Source organism: Fringilla coelebs, assembly GCF_963513975.1.
Source record: "Fringilla coelebs genome assembly, chromosome: 20".
Lineage (NCBI taxonomy): Eukaryota > Metazoa > Chordata > Aves > Passeriformes > Fringillidae > Fringilla > Fringilla coelebs.
Window position 1 is genome coordinate 675,982 of NC_140046.1, and position 19,774 is coordinate 695,755.

General features: G+C 45.5%; 1 protein-coding gene across 2 annotated transcripts in view; it reads right to left on the bottom strand.

Moving 5' to 3' along the window:
- NLK (nemo like kinase) overlaps positions 1–19,652 on the bottom strand; it is a 35,161-nt gene extending 15,509 nt beyond the window's left edge. The window contains exons 1-3 of one of the 2 annotated variants that reach the window (XM_084219296.1): positions 19,610–19,652; positions 18,780–19,234; positions 18,210–18,645 (exon numbers count right to left, since the gene is read on the bottom strand). In XM_084219296.1, the coding sequence (XP_084075422.1) occupies positions 18,210–18,634 (425 nt within the window). In that variant the 5' untranslated portion in view covers positions 18,635–18,645; positions 18,780–19,234; positions 19,610–19,652. Of the gene's footprint in view, positions 1–18,209; positions 19,235–19,609 lie in introns of both variants that reach the window. The other variant, XM_084219295.1, reaches the window with a different exon arrangement.
- Between the last annotated feature and the right edge of the window lie 122 nt (positions 19,653–19,774).

Here is a 19,774-nt window from a genome sequence, read left to right on the forward strand (position 1 = left end):
GGGGTTGCTGTGCCATGCCCATTTATGACCAGTTTCTTTTTTCTTTTAAATAACCCACTTTTACAGACAAGTGATGATCCCCTGCAGTACCCATCTGGAAAGCAATTCCTCTGCTCTTTCCCCCACAGCAGCAGCAATGCCAGCCTGACCCTCACCTCCCTGTCTTGGGTTGGGAGCTCTGTACTACTCACCAGCAATTTCACTTCAAGGGGCAGCACAAAACTAACAATCCAAGTTCTGAAGATCAGAACTGTCAGGCCTGCATTCCAAAAAACAGAAACAAGAAAGGAAGAAAGGAAACAGCCTGTCGGAAAACCTGGTATTTACAGCATCCAAAAAAAGATGCTGAAAATGTTGCTTTGTGTTTGTGTACAGTAACTACTTTGATACTAGTAAAATAATTATTTATAGCAATATGCTATCAGGTCACATATCCCCAGGAGAAACTAGAAAAGCAGGAAAATCTCCTAGGAGCTAATTGAGAGAACAGCTAGAAAGGCAGCTTTACTTACTGCTGCTCTCAGAAGAACACATCTGAATTCCCTGCCCTGCTTTGTGAGGACATTCCAGCACGGGTGAATCCCGCAGCAAAGGGCCCAGCAGGCAGGAGCCATCCATCACAAGGCACTACTGAAGCCTCAAAGGGTCCACTTACCAACCACCCACTGCAGCTGGGATAAAGAGATCACAGACCGAGATCCAAACCAAAAATAACTTAGCAAAAATTTATATATAGGTATGGGGCAAAAAAAAAGCAATTGAATCTTGTGTCGAGGCAGGTAGCTCAGCTCCAACCATGCCTTTGGGAGCGCCCCTGAACAGCGAGCCCGAGCTGGGGGATCCAGCACTGAGCAGTGCCCAAAGCCCAGCCCTGCAGGGACACAGCGGGACAAAGGGCCAGGACGTTCTGGGGAGCAGATCACAACCAGAGCAGGTGAGGGAGGCAGGAGAGCAGCCCTGGGGCCAGCACAGGAATGGGATGCATCCCCTGAACTGCAGGGGGTGCCCTGTGCAGCAGGGCCACTCTCCTGCCATCAGAAACCCCTTTGTTCTGCTGATTATACATAATGTATGTATGTCTTGCTATATTGAAGAGCTACATAAAAAGCTTTTAAAATAGTCTGACATAAAACACATTAAAAAAAAGATACTTTACAAAACCTGCACCTTCTATTTACTTTGCAAGCTAATCACACCAGAAATAATACAATTTTAAAAAGTAATAGGACTACAGAAGAGATTAATGACACAATCCAGACCTCTAGTTAAAATGTTTTCAAAGACAATCCTTATCTCAAAGAATCCTTGCAGGCATTCAGCCGTTTCAATTACGCATTTTAAGCCTTTAGCAACTCTCTGCCATGTTGATGGCAAATTTTCAAGGTGGAGTCTATGCCAACAGTGACTTTTTCTCTCCCTGAATCCAGGTCAAGGCATACACATTGTTCTGTAGTTTCAACTGGTAGAAAAACAAGTTTGTGACTGCTCCGTGCAATTATTACACAGGAGCAAGATAATGAAAGAATGTTCTTGGGGTGGTGTGGGAAAGTGCTGGTGGAGTTTGTTCTATCACGGAAACAAACCTTCCTTCACATTTATTGAGAATATCTATAAATTTACATCAGGACTTACCAGAAGGGAGGGAATTTAACAGGATTACTCTGCAAGTTTTTCTTATTAGTCAGTGAACTTTTTTCCTCAGTTGCTTGACTCTCAATCACACAGGCCTTTCCAGCACGCCTTACTCTGACATACGTAAGTGGCCTGGTCCCACAAGCATTTCAGCTGCTCACCCAGGCATGTTTGATGTACCACTTTAAAACAAACAGCTCAAACTCAAGGGCATGTGATCCTAATATGCCACTTTTTCAGCACACCATATCGCAATCAATCACATCTTGGCATATTTCAAAATATACTTGAGCATGGGATGATATTAAAAATCCCTTAGAAAAGCTCACAAACCCACAAGATTCCCAAGACTGAAGTGGAAGGGCAGGGAGAGGCTGTGCACTTATCAAATCTCTTATCTGGGAAATGCTTGATTGAGTACATAAAATTTGCACACAGCCACAGGCCATGGGACCAGGCTCTGCTCTCTGCAAAGTCAGTGCCAGGCACTGAGCCCTACCAAAATGTGACAAAAACTGATCCGCAACATTTAATGGGACTGTTGGGTAGCAGAGAGGAGAGGTGAGGAAAATAAGGATGTAAATGTGAAATCCTTAACAAACTAATATATATATGTGGATTTAGCAACAATTCTTACTGAAGGAAAAAAAAAAAAAGAAATGCATCCACAGAGGCTGAGTTTTTATGCAAAGCAGCTGCTTTAGCAATTTACCATTATAAAGATTCAAACAGCAGGGAGACAGGACAAAGGTGATGTTCCAGGCTCTGCAGTGACCTTGCCTATGACAGCAGTGTTTCTCCCATCACAGACTGCAGTCCATGTCCCACACTGCTCCTGACCTGCACACAAAACGCCTTCTGAAGCTCTGTGACAATTCCTAATGGAAGTTAAATTATTCACATGCTAAATGGCTCTGCCTAACTTTAGTAGCCTGAAAGTCAGTTTTCCAGCCCAAAGCTGCGAGTGAGGCGTTCCTGCCCCCGGCAGGGGCTGCTGCAGCTCGGGCTGGCCCCAAACTGCTGTGCTGGCACGGTGACAGGGCCAGCAGGGAACAGCCCTCAGACAAAGGCAGGACAGACAGACGCTTGTTCAGGAACAATGGCAGGCCAGGCATACGTCAGAGAGGATCTCAGTCAGTCACACTGCCTCTGCCAAGTGAACAAGGAGAGGGAGAGGTGGGATTAATCTCTTTTTGAGGGCTGTTGGGTAACACACGAACTGTTTCTCTAGAGGTGCCTCACCCCAGCAGTGAATGCAGAGAACCAGCAGAGCCTCCTCGTAGATAACCAGATTCCTGATCTGAGGACCCCAATTTTCTAATTTCATATGAGTCTCTTCTCCCTGTGTGTGCAGCCAGGGGCCGTGCTGAGTGTCACAGCCCACTGTGCATCCTGTCCTGCCAGCAGGGTGACCTGGGCTCCCCTCCAGCAGTGGTGGGAGAGGGATCATCAGGAGCAAGGTTTTGTTTTGGTTGGATTTCTCACAACAAGAGAGCTTTAGCACACACACTCGTGCAATTAGCGTGGCATTATAATGGGTTTTACCCTCTGGCTGTACATACATTGTCTGAAAGATGCAAAAGCTGATACAATCTGGTTTAAAGGAGATATTCATAGTCATTTCAGCTATAATTTTTAAAAGAAAAGCCACCCACAGACTCATTAGGAAAAGGAGGAAAATATTACACTAGAGCAATGCTCAGTGCTCTTCACTTTACTGCCATGACCAGAGCTCTCTGGAAGGCTGCTCTGAACTTACAGCACGAGGCCTGTCCCCACGAAGGAGCCATAAAACCAGAAATCAGGAACCCTGACAGGCACAGCAGCAGGGAGGCTGATGGAGGAGCACAAGTCAGGGAAGCACACAGAATCCCAGGATGACTCCAGGGAGTGAGGAACAGCACTGACCAGAGGGGGATCCTGCACCCACCCACCAGCCAGACACACAGCCCAGGGAGGAATCACATCATTCCCTGTTAAATCACACCATTCCTTGTTAAGTCACACCATTCCCTGTTAAATCCTATCATTCCTTATCCCATCTGTGAGTTAAATACCTGCTCACCCATGAGACTCAAACACTGACACGTTTGGCCACCCATTCACATCGGCAGTTCGGGGACTTAAAAAATATTCCAAAACTCGCAGTAAATCATTGCCTACAAAAAGTCCCAGTAGCTGCACCACAGAAGAGTCTGAAACACTGAGGCAAAGTTGTTAGCGACAGCAGGATTTTTAGCACACAAGCACGGAAAAATAAGGTTTCATTGTTAAAAGACATTATCAAAAAGAACAGCTGTTATTTTTCAGCTATTTAAGCACTGGATGTGCTGTTGATTTTCAGGTCACTATTGCTCTGTAGCAGCCTCCAGCTGGCAATACTTCAAAGATCCTAAAATGAAATATTTACAGTGGGTAAAAAAAAAAAAAAAAAATCTTTGAGAGATATGATATGAAAGCAAACTGCAAAATGATAGCTAAGGAGATACTACTGAGCAAAACTTGGATTTCACTTGGATTTACCTTGGAGGCAGAGAAGCCAAGTCACACAGTTCCCTGTTTCACCCATGCTTGGGGATCAGCCACAGGAGTCCGAGCGCTCACTGACACAACTGATAGCCTGACAAGAAACCATGGGCAGGCTGATAGGGATTGACAAAAGCTGGGTGAAGGTGTTCACAGACAAAAGTAAAAACTTCTTATGCTTTTAGACATCTGGGACCTAAAAAAATGTACTCCACCTGCTAAATATTTTCTTACTATTTTGGCAAGTAAAGTAGGTTTTGCATGCAGGAATCTGCATGTGAACAACAACTGGTGTTTGTTGGAAAGGCACTGAACAGAAAATAAGTTACTTAAGAAGATTACACAAAAAGACAATTTAATTAACTGACTACCAATATGCATTCTCAGCATTTCATTAAGTTTTCTCAACATTCTTCATGGAATATTGCAATGTAATCAAAAAATACCCAAAGGCACTTCAAGGAAACCTGTAAGTTACTCCAAATAGCCAAGTCTTTCTAACACATATCCTCAGGAGCTGGTCTTTTTAGTGGTATGGGATCTGTTCAGGGCAAGAACTGACTGAATGCAAGCTAACAGATTTCATGTAGAACTTTCACATGAGCCTGAAGAAAACATCCAGATTTCATTTCCACTTACAGGTATTTTACAGGAAAGGGTTAAGCGACTTCAAAGGTGTGCTTCACTCCCTCCTGCTAAACGCAGACCTCTCCAGAGCTCCTTTTCCAACCATCGATGTCCTAAAAAAGCCCTTTAACGCTGGTTCTAATCACACCCTCCAGCATGTGTGCCATTATCACTTATTCTTTACAAATCAGAGCTAAAAGCAAAACTGATTACTGCAAGAAATCTGTCTCCTTGAACAAAAAGTGATTCAGAGTATCTTACTTAAAAGAAAGGAGTGAAAATTAAAGGGATACTGTTATGGCTAATATCTTTAAAAATGTTTAATTTGTCTTCCTTCATGGAAGCTTAAAACTGAAACTGCTTTCCAAATCAAATTTATTTCCCCATTTATACAAAATTTTCTGACTCTGCTTCAGACCTTTTTTATTCACTTCTCAACTTTCTATATGAACCACAGCTACAATAAACTACTATACTACACGACATTAATTCAGATACATTTTTAATTTAATTTTTAATTTTTTTTCAGCCAATGGCATAGCTCTGGATGTGATGTTCACAAATAAATAACTTGGCCAATAAACACATAAAGCACCATGTATTTTTACAGTTCTTTCTTCTCTATTTTTAAAGCTTATACCACTATAACACGCACATTCCCGCCCCAATTCACTGACCTCTATTCCCATTCCCACCAGCCAACCAAGAAAAACCCAGATGAGAAACCCTCCTCTCCACGTCCAACAAGCCTGCAGGCCTTGGCACAGTTCCTGGAGTATTTCTGCACCTCCAGAGCAAAGTAGGTTAATAAGGTCTCTGGTCACATCCCCGGCTGACGCCTGGCTTCCTGCAGTAACCATGCAGCACCTCTGCTCCACCAGCAGCTCTCCATCCTCCCACCAGAGACCCGGGCCAGGACAGAACAAACCAGCAGGAAATGGTGCCTGAGCTCCTTTCTGCACACAGCAACCCCTGTGAGCAGCTCACCTCATCCCAAGCAACACCTCAACACTCCTTCTTCCAGGGGAAACCTGTCCTGTTTCAGCCAGTCCTTTTTTCACCACAATCACGTTTCCTGACATAGAAAATCAGGAGTCAAACCAAAGTGTACAACAAATATTTGAAACTCAGTACTTCAAAGTAATTACACTGCAGTGTTCCCTGCTTCCACCAGGGAGATACTTGTTGGTTAAGGATTACGCCTCAGGACTTTGATGTATTTGTATAAAAATACACAAAAAAATAGGTATATATGTATGAGGCTGAGGGTACCTTTTAATTTTATGAATTACTGCTATTTATATTCATCTCCCCAAACTCTGTAGTGATGATAAATACATGAACATTCATCAAGGTTTTTAGCTGGAAGAGTCAAATCTTATTTACTGACCTTTCAAGTTTCAACTTACTCCACCCATTCCTTATTCAAAGGAATTCTGTATTCTACAATAGTACAGAACACAGAATTGAAACCCAGAATGCTTCCTAGTTGACCCTTTCTCTTTCCTTCTCTTTACCAGAAATTATTTTAGATAACAGTGTTTTATTTGTCTTGCACAGGCATGGATGTTAGAATCACCAAACTTTAAAATATTACCTAAAATACACACTAAGCCCATAAGATGCCGTAATTCCCAAGCCCAACACATCAGAATGGCCAAAGTAAACACTAAGCAGAGACATCTCAATTGCTCTGCTGCTGAACAAACCAAAGAGCCGAGAGCCAAAGGAGCAGCACACCTGACAGGAGTGGCAGCTCAGGATCACCCTTTAGGCTGTCTGACAATGGTGGTGAAGGCCCAGCCACATCAACAGCTGTGTCCTTGTAGCTGCGCACAAGGCGCTTCACATCAGCTCTTCTACGGCTTCCTCTGCACATTTTACTCACGGAAATTATTGCAAACTGCTGCCATTTTTTTCTATGTAAAGACTTCTATGTGCTCAACCCTGCCCAGTCATTCCTTCTCTGAGTTACTTTAGGAACAGAAGGGACAAGTCAAAACACAAATGTGAAATAAATAAATTCATAACCTCTACCATCCAAAAGTCTAGAATATGTCTCAGATGGGATATTTTTGGAACATGAAAGTGCTTTATATTTTATTACATGTTAATGAAGATTTAAGAAAGACCCATGGCCTTGCAAAAAAGAAGGAAAAAAACCAAAGTAAAAATCAGTCTTTATTTATTGCCAGGGCATTTAAAGACACATCAGTCTCCCATTACCATGGGCCAGTGAAGTGAATGATCCTCTGTCACATACCATCAAGTCTCACGGTGCTGTAAAAATTCCACCTATTTCCTTGACAGTCTCAATTACGCTGGAGCCATAACCACTCCTTTTCAATAGATTCAAAAGGCAATTTCAGAAATCCGGAGACATTGGAGTGACAGGCTAAAGTGGAGAGGTGAACAGCACCTTTGAGTGAACAGCCTGCTGAGAGTGGGACGAGACTGCTCAAAATTCTTCCACGTCTGCAACAGCAGAACATGTAGCTGATGAATTTCTGTGAGAGGTCGTTTGGCTACTGTCCAAATGTCTGAAATACTGTAAAATTTGCAAAATCTAAATTTTCAGGTAAGCCAGCCAACCCTGTTCATGTCTTGGTGCCAGGGCCAGGTGACTTGTACCAGGTGCTGGAGGCAGCACAGCTCCAGAGATCCTCAGCCTTTTCCCCCTTCTAAAACTCACCCACAAAATGTCATCTTACAGAACTGTTTAAAATATTACAAGATCTTCAAGGAAAGTGTGTCTCTCCCTCTTCCCACTAGAAGAAAACCAGCCTGAATTGTTATAAACCAAATTAACTGACGTGCTACAATGCAGTTGGTTTGGTTTCACATCTCCATCCACAGAAACACCAAGGTCTGACCTGCAGGACTCCCTTTTGACCTCCTCCTTTCACAGCTGTATTTAGCTTCCAGTGATCTCTATGAACTGACAGGAAAATCCTAATATATGTTTCGCTATTCTGAGTCTGTCAAAAACCTTGTGATAACAGATGGAATCACTACCATGGGTGCAATTCCAGGGGAATGAAATTAATGACTCTAAAATACTTCAAACTCAAAATTTAAACAATAGTTCAGGATGAAATAAAATTATTACAGAAGAATTCCCTTTACTGGGTCATTTGGTATGTGACAAAATCTCCTTGGGAACAACTGTGGGAGTGATGATATATACATTTAATATTCAAATTACCAAACACCTGTCAGTTCTCAATGTTTTAGATGAGGTTTCACATGAGTAAACAGTAGCTTAAAAATGATAAGGTGACATGCCCAAGACAGAGATCAGAAAAAAGCCACAAGTAGGTCAAAGCTGGTCCTGATTCTGTCAGCATTCACCTACTTTTCCTCAACTGCTTCAGAAAACAATAAGCAATCCAAACCTATACATGCTTGTTTCTTCAGCAGGGGCAGAAGGGAAGCTCAGCTCAGCTTATAGTTTGGGTGAAGATGTGAATGCCCTGCTGGCAAAAGCACAGTGCAAGCCCTTGATCCTGACTTTTCAAGTGCAATCAATGAGCAAATATGCTCAGAAAAGCACTCTGATACCTTGAGGTATCTATAATAATTGAAAAACCAAATCAAATGTACTTTCCACTTCATAATTAAAATCTGCTTTTAGTTAAGCTCTTAGGTAGAACTCTTACTGTCTTCAATTAAATTAAGTGATCCATGTTAAAACGGATTTTTTTAAAATACATTTTTGCCTCTCAGAGTGGCTGTAGGACATTCTCTTTCAGAACAGTGGTGCACAAAGACTGGCAGAGTGCAGGATCTGGGCTGGTCTTGCTTTAGTCACTGACACAGAAGGATTCTCTAGCACACACAGACACTCCCCTCTCCACACACAGTCCGGATCCACAAGGAGAAGATAAAATTCTTTCTCTGCCAAATCATAAATGGCAACTTTCAATGACTTTTAGGTTTAAATCTGAAGAGGGTTCTAGCAGGTTTTAATTTCACATCCTTTTGTTCCAGCTCATCATGTGAATATTCACTGATGAAGCAGCACTGGACAGAGCACTAACCATGCAAGCCACTGTCCCTTTAAATTAATAGCAATTATTATGTGGGAGTTTCTGCCCCCAACAATTTGAATTTAGACATAAGAATAAAGTAGATGCTAATCATTACTCACTGCCATTTCACTTTAAAAGCTGAGTATTATTTTTATACTAGCCTTGGTTGGTTCTGTGTTTGGTAGTTGGTTGGGTTTTTTTTTCATTTCCATATGCTGAACCACAGGAAAACAAAAAGCACTAAACCCCACTGGTCTTTACCCGTACATCTTGTTAACAACAGCGACTCTGAGACCAATGACTTAGAAGACACATGCCCTTGACAAAACTATTGGCAGATCTCCATTTTTGGGTCCATTCCTGTCTGTCCTTCCCATTGAGATATGAGCTGTGACTTGAGAAATGGGAACTGATCGGGTGACTCCCCACTTCTGTTCAAAAACAGAAACAGTAGCTCAATTCCCCTAGTGTTGTTTTGACTGTCTTTATTCTGTTTTTTTTTAAAGAGCTGAGAGCAGGTCTGAGCTGCCCCCCTGGCGCTGGGCACCCCTGCATACAGCCCACGCGTGACCTTGGGCAGCGCTCTGTGCAGGTTCACGTGAGGAACACACAGCTCCCCGGGACCTGCCTGATCCACAGCCCTTCCTCCGGCCACAACAACAACAAAAACAGTCATTCTGCTCCATCATCGTACCCACCAGCTACAAATCAGCATCAAGGATCAGCATCAGCATCTGGTCTTGACTTCAAACGCATCAGGGACAACACGAGGGAGCGAGAAAGCACTGCGAGGCTCAGGAAATTCTTTTCTTCATTTTACAAAAAACACTAGCCTAGGATTTGATAAAATTAAGAAAGATGGATGGCAAGCAGCCCAGAAATAATAATGCCTTCTCCTCCTTGTCCTGAAAAGAAATCCTCCTTCCAAAGACTGCTCTGAACGAGCCAAGCAGAACTTAGAGAAACATCCAAAGAGAAGTTATACTGCAAGATGAGAACAGCCTTTAAACAATGCTTTTGTCCTGTCACTATGCAATCTCTGGGGGGAAAAAGCTCTAATTGAGGCTTTCAAATAGTCTCACATGGGCTGCCAAGGGCCTTTAAAAATGAAGGCAGGAGGAAGCCAAGCAGGTCCCCAGTTAAAAGGCAGAGCCACACTTGTGCTCAGAAGGCAGTGACCTGCAGCTCTACTCCAGACAGGAGTGCCCTACATCAATCAAGGGCTTCAGAATGGACTGGGAGAGAACTTTTTCTGTATTTCCTGCAGTATACCTTAACCCATTAGGAACCAAAACAGCTAAGGCTGTATAGAATGGTTCTCAGAGAAAGCCAGTCCCCTGGCCCAGAGCATGTGCCAGGCTCCCCTCCCTCACCCAGAGTGCCAGCAACACACCTCAGCAGCTGTGCACAGGAGAACACTGCTCCTTGCTGAAAGCTGCTACTGCCTCCATGGAGTAAGTTTTGCTATTCACAGACAAATACTCTTCCATAGTTACATGAATTTATACCAGGTAAAACAATAAAGTGCGCTACCTACAAGAGCCAACTCCACACACACTGCCAAGGAGAAGGCAGTCAGTCACTCTTCAGAAGAAGCATAATACACTATCTCAAACCCTGAATAAGTACTTGGCCACCAGCTCAATACCATTCCCAGCTTCACTGGTCCCACTGAGCAAAGGCTCTAGCCTGCCACCACAAACTCAGCAAACCCTAAGAGCACTGCCTGGTGGTACCCGGATAATGCAGACAAACTGCCATGAACCAGGAGCAGACTGGGGCTCAGCACCACTCCAAAAGGACAAGGAAACTGAAACACCAGTTCCTCTGGTGAGCAATTCTGGGGTTTTTTTGCAACTATTAAAAGGTATCTTCATATAAAAGAGAAGGGAGGAAAGAAAATCCCCCTCTAAAGTCCAAGGATTACTACAATTCCCAGAATATTTCACTTTTCCACAAAATTTCCTGTAAGAGTTTTTGAACAGAATGCTCTGAAAAACCTTTTCTTTTTTTGAATTACACATAAGTACCATCATATCGTGTTCTAAGAAAATTAAAGAAATAAGAGAATATGTATTTTACACAATGATTCTGCTATAACCATTCTGATGTTATATCCAACAGCATTAAGAGCATAAAAATTCCACTCACACACAAATGCTTCCAAGCCTTTATAGAAAAACACCACATCAGGAAATTAAAGAATGATACTACCAGGACACACTGATTCTGAAACAGCCCTCAAGATTAAAGCTCAAATTCTTACTAAGCACTTTTAAAGACTGTACATGGCCATGTTCCAGAGCTGTAGCCATGGAAGTTGTTTCATATCAAGGCTGGTCTAAAGTCTGCCTTCATTTATCTGTCACGATTGCATAAGAAAAGATGATGCAGCTTTAAATACTGAAATGAATTCCAGATTATTCTGGTAGGTTTGGTGTATTGTTCTGGTACATTTTGAGCAGCATTCTGGTACCTGGCTGTCCTGGCCTGCAGCTTTCTGCCCTCCTGTCCCCTCTCAGGGCTGTACCCACACCAGCCTGAACAGCACCACGTGCACTCACTTCACACACCAGAGTTCACCTGAACACAACTGGCATTTTTCCACAATTACTGAAACCCCCCCCAGGCAATTTGTAGCAAAACCAGGGAACTGCGAACCTATAAAACTGAGCTGACAGTTTCATTGATCGAGGCTCTCAGCAGACTTACAATACAAAACTGAACCTTACAAGCATCAGCACCTCAGTGATTTTAAGGCGTTTGTGACCATGGGCAAGTTGGGGATTTCCCCAAAGGAGGCTCAGTTCTGTGATCCACATGCTGGAATCACAACTGTTCACACAGCTGGCACCCACAGGTTGCAGCCATCCATGTGCCCACAGGACACACTAAGGAAGTCCACGTGTTTCTATAGAGGAGATGACTTTGCTCTTTTCCAGGTTCCTCCTGCAGCGCACTATGGATGGAGCGCCAGTGATTTCCACAGGGAAATGTTATTTATTTTCTACAATTTACCCCTTGTCGCCAAACACTACTGTTTTCATTTAAGCATGCTGTTGGTAAGCTGCACTTCACACCAAGTACCACAGACAATGGCAGAAAATAAGAAAAATGAGCAGAAGTGACGAAAAAGTCAGAAAAGACAGTGGGAGAAATAAAAATTAAATAAAATATTGACCTATGTTATTAAAAAAAAAATACTGGTACAACAACATTTGTTTTTATAAGCCCTCTTAGATAGGCAATGGCTATGGTTTGTACCACCTGTAGCTATCACCCATCCAGTGCTCATCCCATCTACTTTTTCCCTGTTACTGCTGATTATGAACAAATACTATCATCAATAAACAAAGCATTGATCCCAGAAGTCTCTATCCTTTTCATACATGTTTGTACTGCCTGCCATCTGCCACTTTGATTTAAGCATCTCCCACCCTACTCAGGGGTTTACTTTTACAAAACAGGTGCAGTAGTTACTCTGACTACCAATAAACCAAAACTTACAGCATCTACTGCGAGATTTTCTAGCACTTTTTTCTTTGTGGATTTTTAACACACCTTTTAAAAAACATCAGCACTTATATGAATGAACACAAATTCCATTTAAGCAAACTCGACACACCTTTGAGCCAGGTTTTCTCACAAGAACAGCTGCACACTACCTACTCCAGACCAGGAGGCAGAACTTTCCAGAGGATTAAAGATACATGAGACCCAGATACAACCATTACAAGTAATCAAAAAACACTTCAAACGTATCCCCAAGGCTTCCTCCGCTTCACCTGCCCAAAGCTATTCTTTCTATGCCATTGTTCCCTGAGAAATGAAGCAGCCCAGGCACATCCAGCAGCCTACCCCCAGATCCTTTCATGGCCTTTAATGTCCTGCTCTGGGGGATCCCACACTTTGGGTTGCACCCCCCCAAAACACCAACAGCTCTGCTGGATTAGGGAATTCAACAACTTAAATATCCTTTTAAAAAGAGATGAAAGAGTCAGGGGGAGAGAGAAAAGAACATCTGAAATATGTCTTCTGGAAAATCAATATTAGACTGCAGATCCAGTCACAAGCTGTAACATTTGCAGAATTCAGAGGAAAAAAGAAAAAACACTGAATGCTACCAGGATCTAACTGGATTATCAGCATCCAGTCCTGTGTGGATACAAACAACATCAAGGTCTGCAGGTGCTGCAAAGCAACTTGCATTTCAAGTGACCTCTGAAACACTGACCTTGGCATAATTTACAGTGAACTAATTTATCCCAAATGGTACTAGCCCAACTTTGAGAAAAAAAATGTTATTCACATTCCTTCTTTCTTGCATCATGTTACAAGACAATAATGAGCAACTCGTATATTACTTGGATAGAATTTCACCTAATCCCAACGTCTTATTTGAATGCAAGGAGTTATTATATATCCATTTCACTTAATTCACTCCATTTGGGAAACAGTCATTTAAATGTTAACAGAATTTTTCTTTTCAGGAAATTTGAAAAAAAGCCCCAACCACTCAAACACATAAAGCTTTGCAAAATTTCCCATATAGAGAAACCTGAATAAGGTCATTGTTCTACTACATTTCTTCACAAAGAAGGTCAGAATCCAATTTAGATAAAGCAATCCTATAAAAAAAATACTGACATAGGGATCTAAGATCATCACCTGCAGCTCCTTCCATTGTGATGGTGAATGTGAAACCCCATCCCCACTCTACTCGTGCCCACTGCCAGTGCTGCCTCCTTTGCCTTAGGCATCTCCTGGTTCCCTCCAATAACTGGATAAAAATGATTCTGCCTCCTTCTTATGAAATCAGTGTCTATCTGCATCAGACAACAGCAGAATTCACTGAAGTAGAACACAAAGAGTGGAAAACTCATGGTCTAAGCCACGGAGCTGGGGGGAGGTGTCTTGGGGAGACAAACACCCCAGTGCCATCAGCCCTTCTGTGCCCCCTGCTCTGTGCCCTGGGCACGGTGCCATGGGGCTGGAACTCCCCTGGGCCCCAGGGACTGAGCCCCTCGTGCAGCCCAGCCCTCTCCTGTGGGGCGGGTGAGCAGCAGAACAGGGCCAGCACTGCTCAGCAGCAACAAAATGTCACATTGCATAGGTCAAAGCAAACCATTGCCCACTGTTAATTAACAGAGAATACTTCCTGATGGTCAAGCACTGTCTTCTGCTAGCAGGTGAGGTTTGAGGGACTGGAAAAAGATGATACAGACAGCTTCAACTTCAGAAAGAACTTCTCCCACCAAAAGTTCTAATGAATTTCATAAAAGAAATGTCTGTAGTTCAGCTTTTGCTAAACTTTTCTCACCAGCCCAGGCATCATTAACAGGAACAACTATGCCAAACACCATTGTGGTTCTCAGCAGTATCAGATAGCAGAAGGGGAACTTTTCTTGCCACTTCTCAGACTTCTCTGAACCCATAACACCTTTGTTTCCTTAATATACCTTCTGGCCATTTCGTCCCAAACACATTATCCCCACGGCATCCTTGCTCAGCAGGACACATTCCTTTAAAGGATAGGGAGATTATCAGTTTATCCTGGAAACGTCTTTCCTGCTGCTGTGCTTAGTATCAGCGCTGGGATAAAACCCTCTTAAAATAGTTCCAGGGTGCAGGCAACAATCCATTGTATGCAATATTCTTTTGCGTTTTATGGAGCAATGACTTTGGCATTTTCAGGCCTTTGCAGGCCCGCAATGAACAGTAGATTAAGGCTAAATTATTTCTGCCCTTAAAGTTATGACAGCCTGAACATGATGTCCTGTCTCAACACCAGCAGCCAAACTGTTTAGAACACTGTACTGTCACGTGACCTCCTGAATAAAAAGGATTAAATGCAAGTACATTAACCCACACCCACAATTTCAAATGGGGTAAATCAGGAATTTAAAAAATATTAATACAAATACTTTTTTCTATTGTCACTTGTAACAGCTTTCCCACAGAGATGCATTTTAACATGGATTTGACATTATTAAGAGAGATTGCTTGGTTCCAGTTTGCGATGAACGACAATAACTTTTCAAAATTAAGAGACACAAGGAAGACAAGCAGAATTCCCCCACACCTTACATTTCTAACCCCCTGGAGCAGATACATCCCAGCCAACAGGACACTTCCACATTTCAGCAGCAGTGTTACCACCAGCAGCAAGAGTTGTTATTCCCTATCTCCCTCCTGCAGCTGCAGAGCCTCCTCACTGGTCCAGGAACCCTGCATGGAAACAGCACCAGCACCTCTTGCAGAGGGACTGAGGCTTCACCCCTCATTTCAAACCTACCAGCCTTGGCAGGTCCAATCGATACATTTTTTTTATTATCATTATTATTATTTTTTTAGGAATCCCACCAGATGGCAGCAGCATGTCTCCCCAGCAAAACTGGGAGCACATCTCCAAAGGACAGCTCCTCATTCTTGGAACAGAAACAAGACTTCCAAAACTCAGCCCCACTCAGTCTGAACCACAGGACACAGACAGAGCTTGTCGCTGACATTAAAATCTGGATTTTTTCAGCACTTTAGGAACACATGAGAGCAGGGAACACTCCAAGAGCAAATCACTCTATTTTTGGCAAACGAGGAATATGACTGGGTTTGCAGCAATTCACCAAACCAGAGGGAGGGGAAACAAACCCGCAGGACCTGTGGAAAGTCCCTACACACCTGCCCCTGCTCAGCAACACCTTCCCTGTCCCGGGGCAGCTGGCAGAGCAGATGCTGTGCAGGGACAGCTGATTTCCACAGAAGTGGTGCCCAGCTGAGCGAGGACGTGGCCTGTGTGCACAGACCCCAGCGGCAGCAGCACCCGCCTGCAGGGGTTAATAACCAAAGTGCTGAAGCACCAGGCTTTGGCTCTTCACGAGTGAAAAACTCCAGCAGCACATCAGCCACCCCGAAACATCATCGAGTACCAGACAAACGAACTAATGACAAATGCTAATTCAACTGCCAAGAGAAAATCTCTCTCGGTGAGGTAACGGGAAGTGCAACGCCACACGCTGATCGCTCATCTGATGCGCCGAACTGAGCTGCAGGTCAGCTGTACCTCCCAAACAAAGCAGTGACACATCAGAGCAGAAGATGAAAGACTTCTGCAAATACCCCAGCTGTCTATGCAATAACATCCATTTCCCTCAGAAGCACTGATAAAAACTTTTCAGTTACCTATTAGCACAAAAATTGCTCAGACAAGATACTGAGAAACAACAAATCCTCCTTCCAAAGTCACGCTGGCTTTGTGAATCCCGTGTCACGCTTAAACCCAAGTGCACATTGCTCACGTTCAAGTCACCTCAAACTATAAATACTCAAGTCAGTGTTTACTTTATCTCACATAGCTAAAATTCAATTACATGGGCATTCTTCCACATTTTGAATGACACTAAAATTCAGTTTAATTACTGCTTACAGACTCCTAAATTGAGCCTGTACACACCAGCAGAAGTTAACATGAAATGCCAAAAGCTGAGCAGTGACCACTGAATTCAAACACACGTGAGCAAAGAGGAACTCACTCCCACCAATGACATCCTCAGCCAGTGCAGCCAGAGGGATCCCAGCTCCCAGCTTCTGCTTTTAGCTGACACCCTCCCCCTCTGTTGTTTTCTCTTTCCCAGGCTGTTGTTACCTCCAAGCAGAGCTGGAGCTGCAGCTCTGCAGGCACAGTCCCCCAGGGGCAGGTCCTGCGGGCGGCCGCAGGTGCGCAGCCCAGGGCTCAGGATGGCACTGCCTTTCCTACCTGATGTCAGTCAGACCCTTCCCTCCACACACCTCCTTTCTCCCCCCAGCACCCTTAATTATATTATATTTAAATATGCAAGCGTGACCTTTCATTCTACTGAGTACTGTGGAAGCAGATCTCTCTCTGCACCTTGTTTTTGGCGAACAGAACTGGGAAAATAAAGACCTGGGAAATGCACAGGCAAACAAAACACCAGTAAAAAGGGCTGATCTTACATAACGACACAAATTTAAGCAAAGACCTTAACAAATTAAGTTATAAAACTCCATAATTTAAAAAATATACAAACTGATGGAAATACCTTCAGATAATTTTTTACAGCAGATTCCTTGTCAGCTTTCATTCTTTTACACCCACTTTTTAATGCTATACCACAGCCAGAGTACAGCAGTGCTGACTGCACAACAGCTCCCCTCCGACTGGGAGAACTTGGCGTTTAAATTAACTCCCCAGCTCTGAGAGAAGGCACACGAGAGCAACCACAGCACTGACCTGCACCTCGCTCCTGCAGCTCCCTCGGCCTTTTCAGAAAGTACCATTTTACTGCCAGAACTGGGCTGGTGACATGTGGCCACCCTGAAGGGCTGGGCTGCAGGAAGAAGGGGGTTTGCTCTCCTGAGGCCTGCCCTGCTGAGCCTTCTGCCTCCCTACACTAGCACACGCCGTGACCCGGCCACTCCTCTCACTGAAGCTGAAGCTTGGCCAGTGCCTAAAGCAAAACTCCAGGGCACCCCAGAGGCTGGGCTGGGAACGCTGCAGAGGGCTGGGACACCACACACAGCTGCACGCTGCAAACTTTGCATTCGTGCTGCAGGAAGTGCACTGCAACACGCCTGCTCTCCAGAACAACCCTCTGCCAGCCTTCATGCTTCCCAGGCACAGCTCCGAATAGGGCACGCTGACAAACATTTATATGCATATATATATATATATATATATATATATATATATACACACACACTGCTGCCAGCTTTGTGTCAGTGCTCCTGAAGGGCACTAATTACATACATGGCTCTAAGGTAGTCACAAAACGCATTAGGAGAGATTCCACTCCGCTGACAGACTCCTCTGAAACGCGGCTGGGGGATAAAAGGGCCGGAGGCAGAGCTACAGCCAGGCAGGAAATCCCATTTCCATTTTTGAGAGGGGAGCAAAGTTCAGCTGTGCCGTTTTAGGTAGCACACAGCACTACCGCAGGTCAAACCGCCGTGAGACAAAGATCTTGACAGGTGACTGCACAAGGAAGACATTTTCATACGCTTTTCATTTCTGACTCTTAAGCCAGGTCAAAATGAATATTCTAATGCTCATTTGTTAACCTGAAATTTTAGGAAGCACGGCTTAGCTGCACGGATGCACACTCTAATTAAAGGTACAGAAAGGGCATAAACAAGCTGTATTGTCTCAGAAGAGAACGGCAGGGTGGGCTGTTAGTCAGAGGAGGCTCCTCACCACTGGGAACCTCGTTCTGCCAACGCAAACAAGCAAAGCAACTTTCTAAGAACGGAGAAGAACCAGCAAAAAAGCTCTTAGTAAGCAGCTCTCTTGTATTCTGATTCAAATGACAAAAACAAGGATGAGTTATGACCAGGTAAAGAATGACAAGGAGGTATCGGTTCACTTTTGTCTCTACTCACCAGACAACACCAAAGGCTCCGTATCCGATGGGTCTGTCCGGCTCAATGTCCAGTTGCTGCTGTGGATGTTGTGAGTGCTGATGATGGTGCGCTTTGACTGCAGCAGCTGCTGCAGCCTGTACCTGAGCTGGGGCTGCTGCAGCCGGTCCGGGGGCCTGGCCCGGGGCCGGGGATGGGAAGTACGGCTGCTGCTGCCCTGGGTTCAACATCGCGGCGGCGGCGGCCGCAGCTGCGGCGGCCGCGGCGGCCGAGGAGGCATGCTGCTGCACGGGGTGCACCGCGGCCGCCGAGCCGGCGTGCAGGTGGTGCTGAGCATGGTGGTGGTGATGGAGGTGAGGAGGAGGGAGGTGAGGAAGGTGGTGGTGATGGTGGTGGTGGTGACCTGCTGCTGCCGCAGACGTACCGCCATTGTAAGCCGCCATCATTTTTGCGTTGGCTGTTGTGCCACAAAGAGACATTCAAAAAAAATGCCCTTTGATTGGATAACAACTGGGTCAAGCTGTCATTTGGCCATAAAAATTAAATCTGCTACACTTTAAAAGAAGTTGGGTTTCATCATACACGGCCCACCTTTAAAAACATGGAGCTCCACTGGCCTTATCTCCTCGCGAAGCCAAACAACTCGGGGAGTCTCTTCATGTGTGCGGGCGCCAACCCCTTCCCCAGCATCCAGCCGGGCTTGGCTACTCCAACTCCATCCTTGGGCAGCTGGGGTGGGGCCGGGGTGGGTTTTTTCCTTCACTTTTGGTTATTTGTGTTGTTTTTCTTGTTATAAAAATTAAACACCGTGATCAATCCCCCTTCCCTCCGGAGGGAGGGCTCGGAGCCTCTGCCCTGAACACCCCGCGAGGGCTGGCCAGCCTAGCCCTGCCATTCCCACACCCTCTCCATGTGTCCCCCGAACCTCCCTGAGCCCGGGCACCTCCTACATCGCTCCCTCCTTCCAGACACCTGCTCCCTCCTTCCAGGCACCTGCTCCCTCACAGCAGCAAAAACTCGGGAGTTTGCAACTTTTCCTTGAAGGCCTGAAACACACACAAGGACCCAGAGAAAGTGAAGGGGGGCGCAGGGCGAGGAGAGGGGGGCGAGGGGGCTAAAAGAAGATAAAAACAGAAAGAGGAAGGGAAGGGCCGGGGCAGGACAGGGATCGCGGGGGGGCGAAGGAGAGGGAGAAGTGGCGAATGAATGACGGGGCGGCGCGGGGCCGAGGAGGGGGCGAAGGGCAGGACGCAGCGGCCCCTGACAGCGCGACCCGCGGCGGGGCGGGGCCGGCCGGGCCGGGGGGGTCGGGCCGGGGGTGGAGGGCAGGGGGCCCGCGGTGCGGGCGGCGGGAGGGTCTGGGGGCGGCCCCGGGTCCCCGCCCCGCCCGGCCCCGGCCCCGGCCCCGGCCCCGCTCTCACCTGGTCCCGCCGCCCCGCGCCGCGCCGCGGGCACGCGCTCCCCCCCCCCCCGCGGGGCGCGCGCCCGACGCCGCCCGCAGCCAATCGCGCCCGGCCCGCTGGGCTGCGCGAGAGCCGCCCCCGACCAATCACCGCGCGGCGCCCGGCGCGCCCCGCCCACCGCGC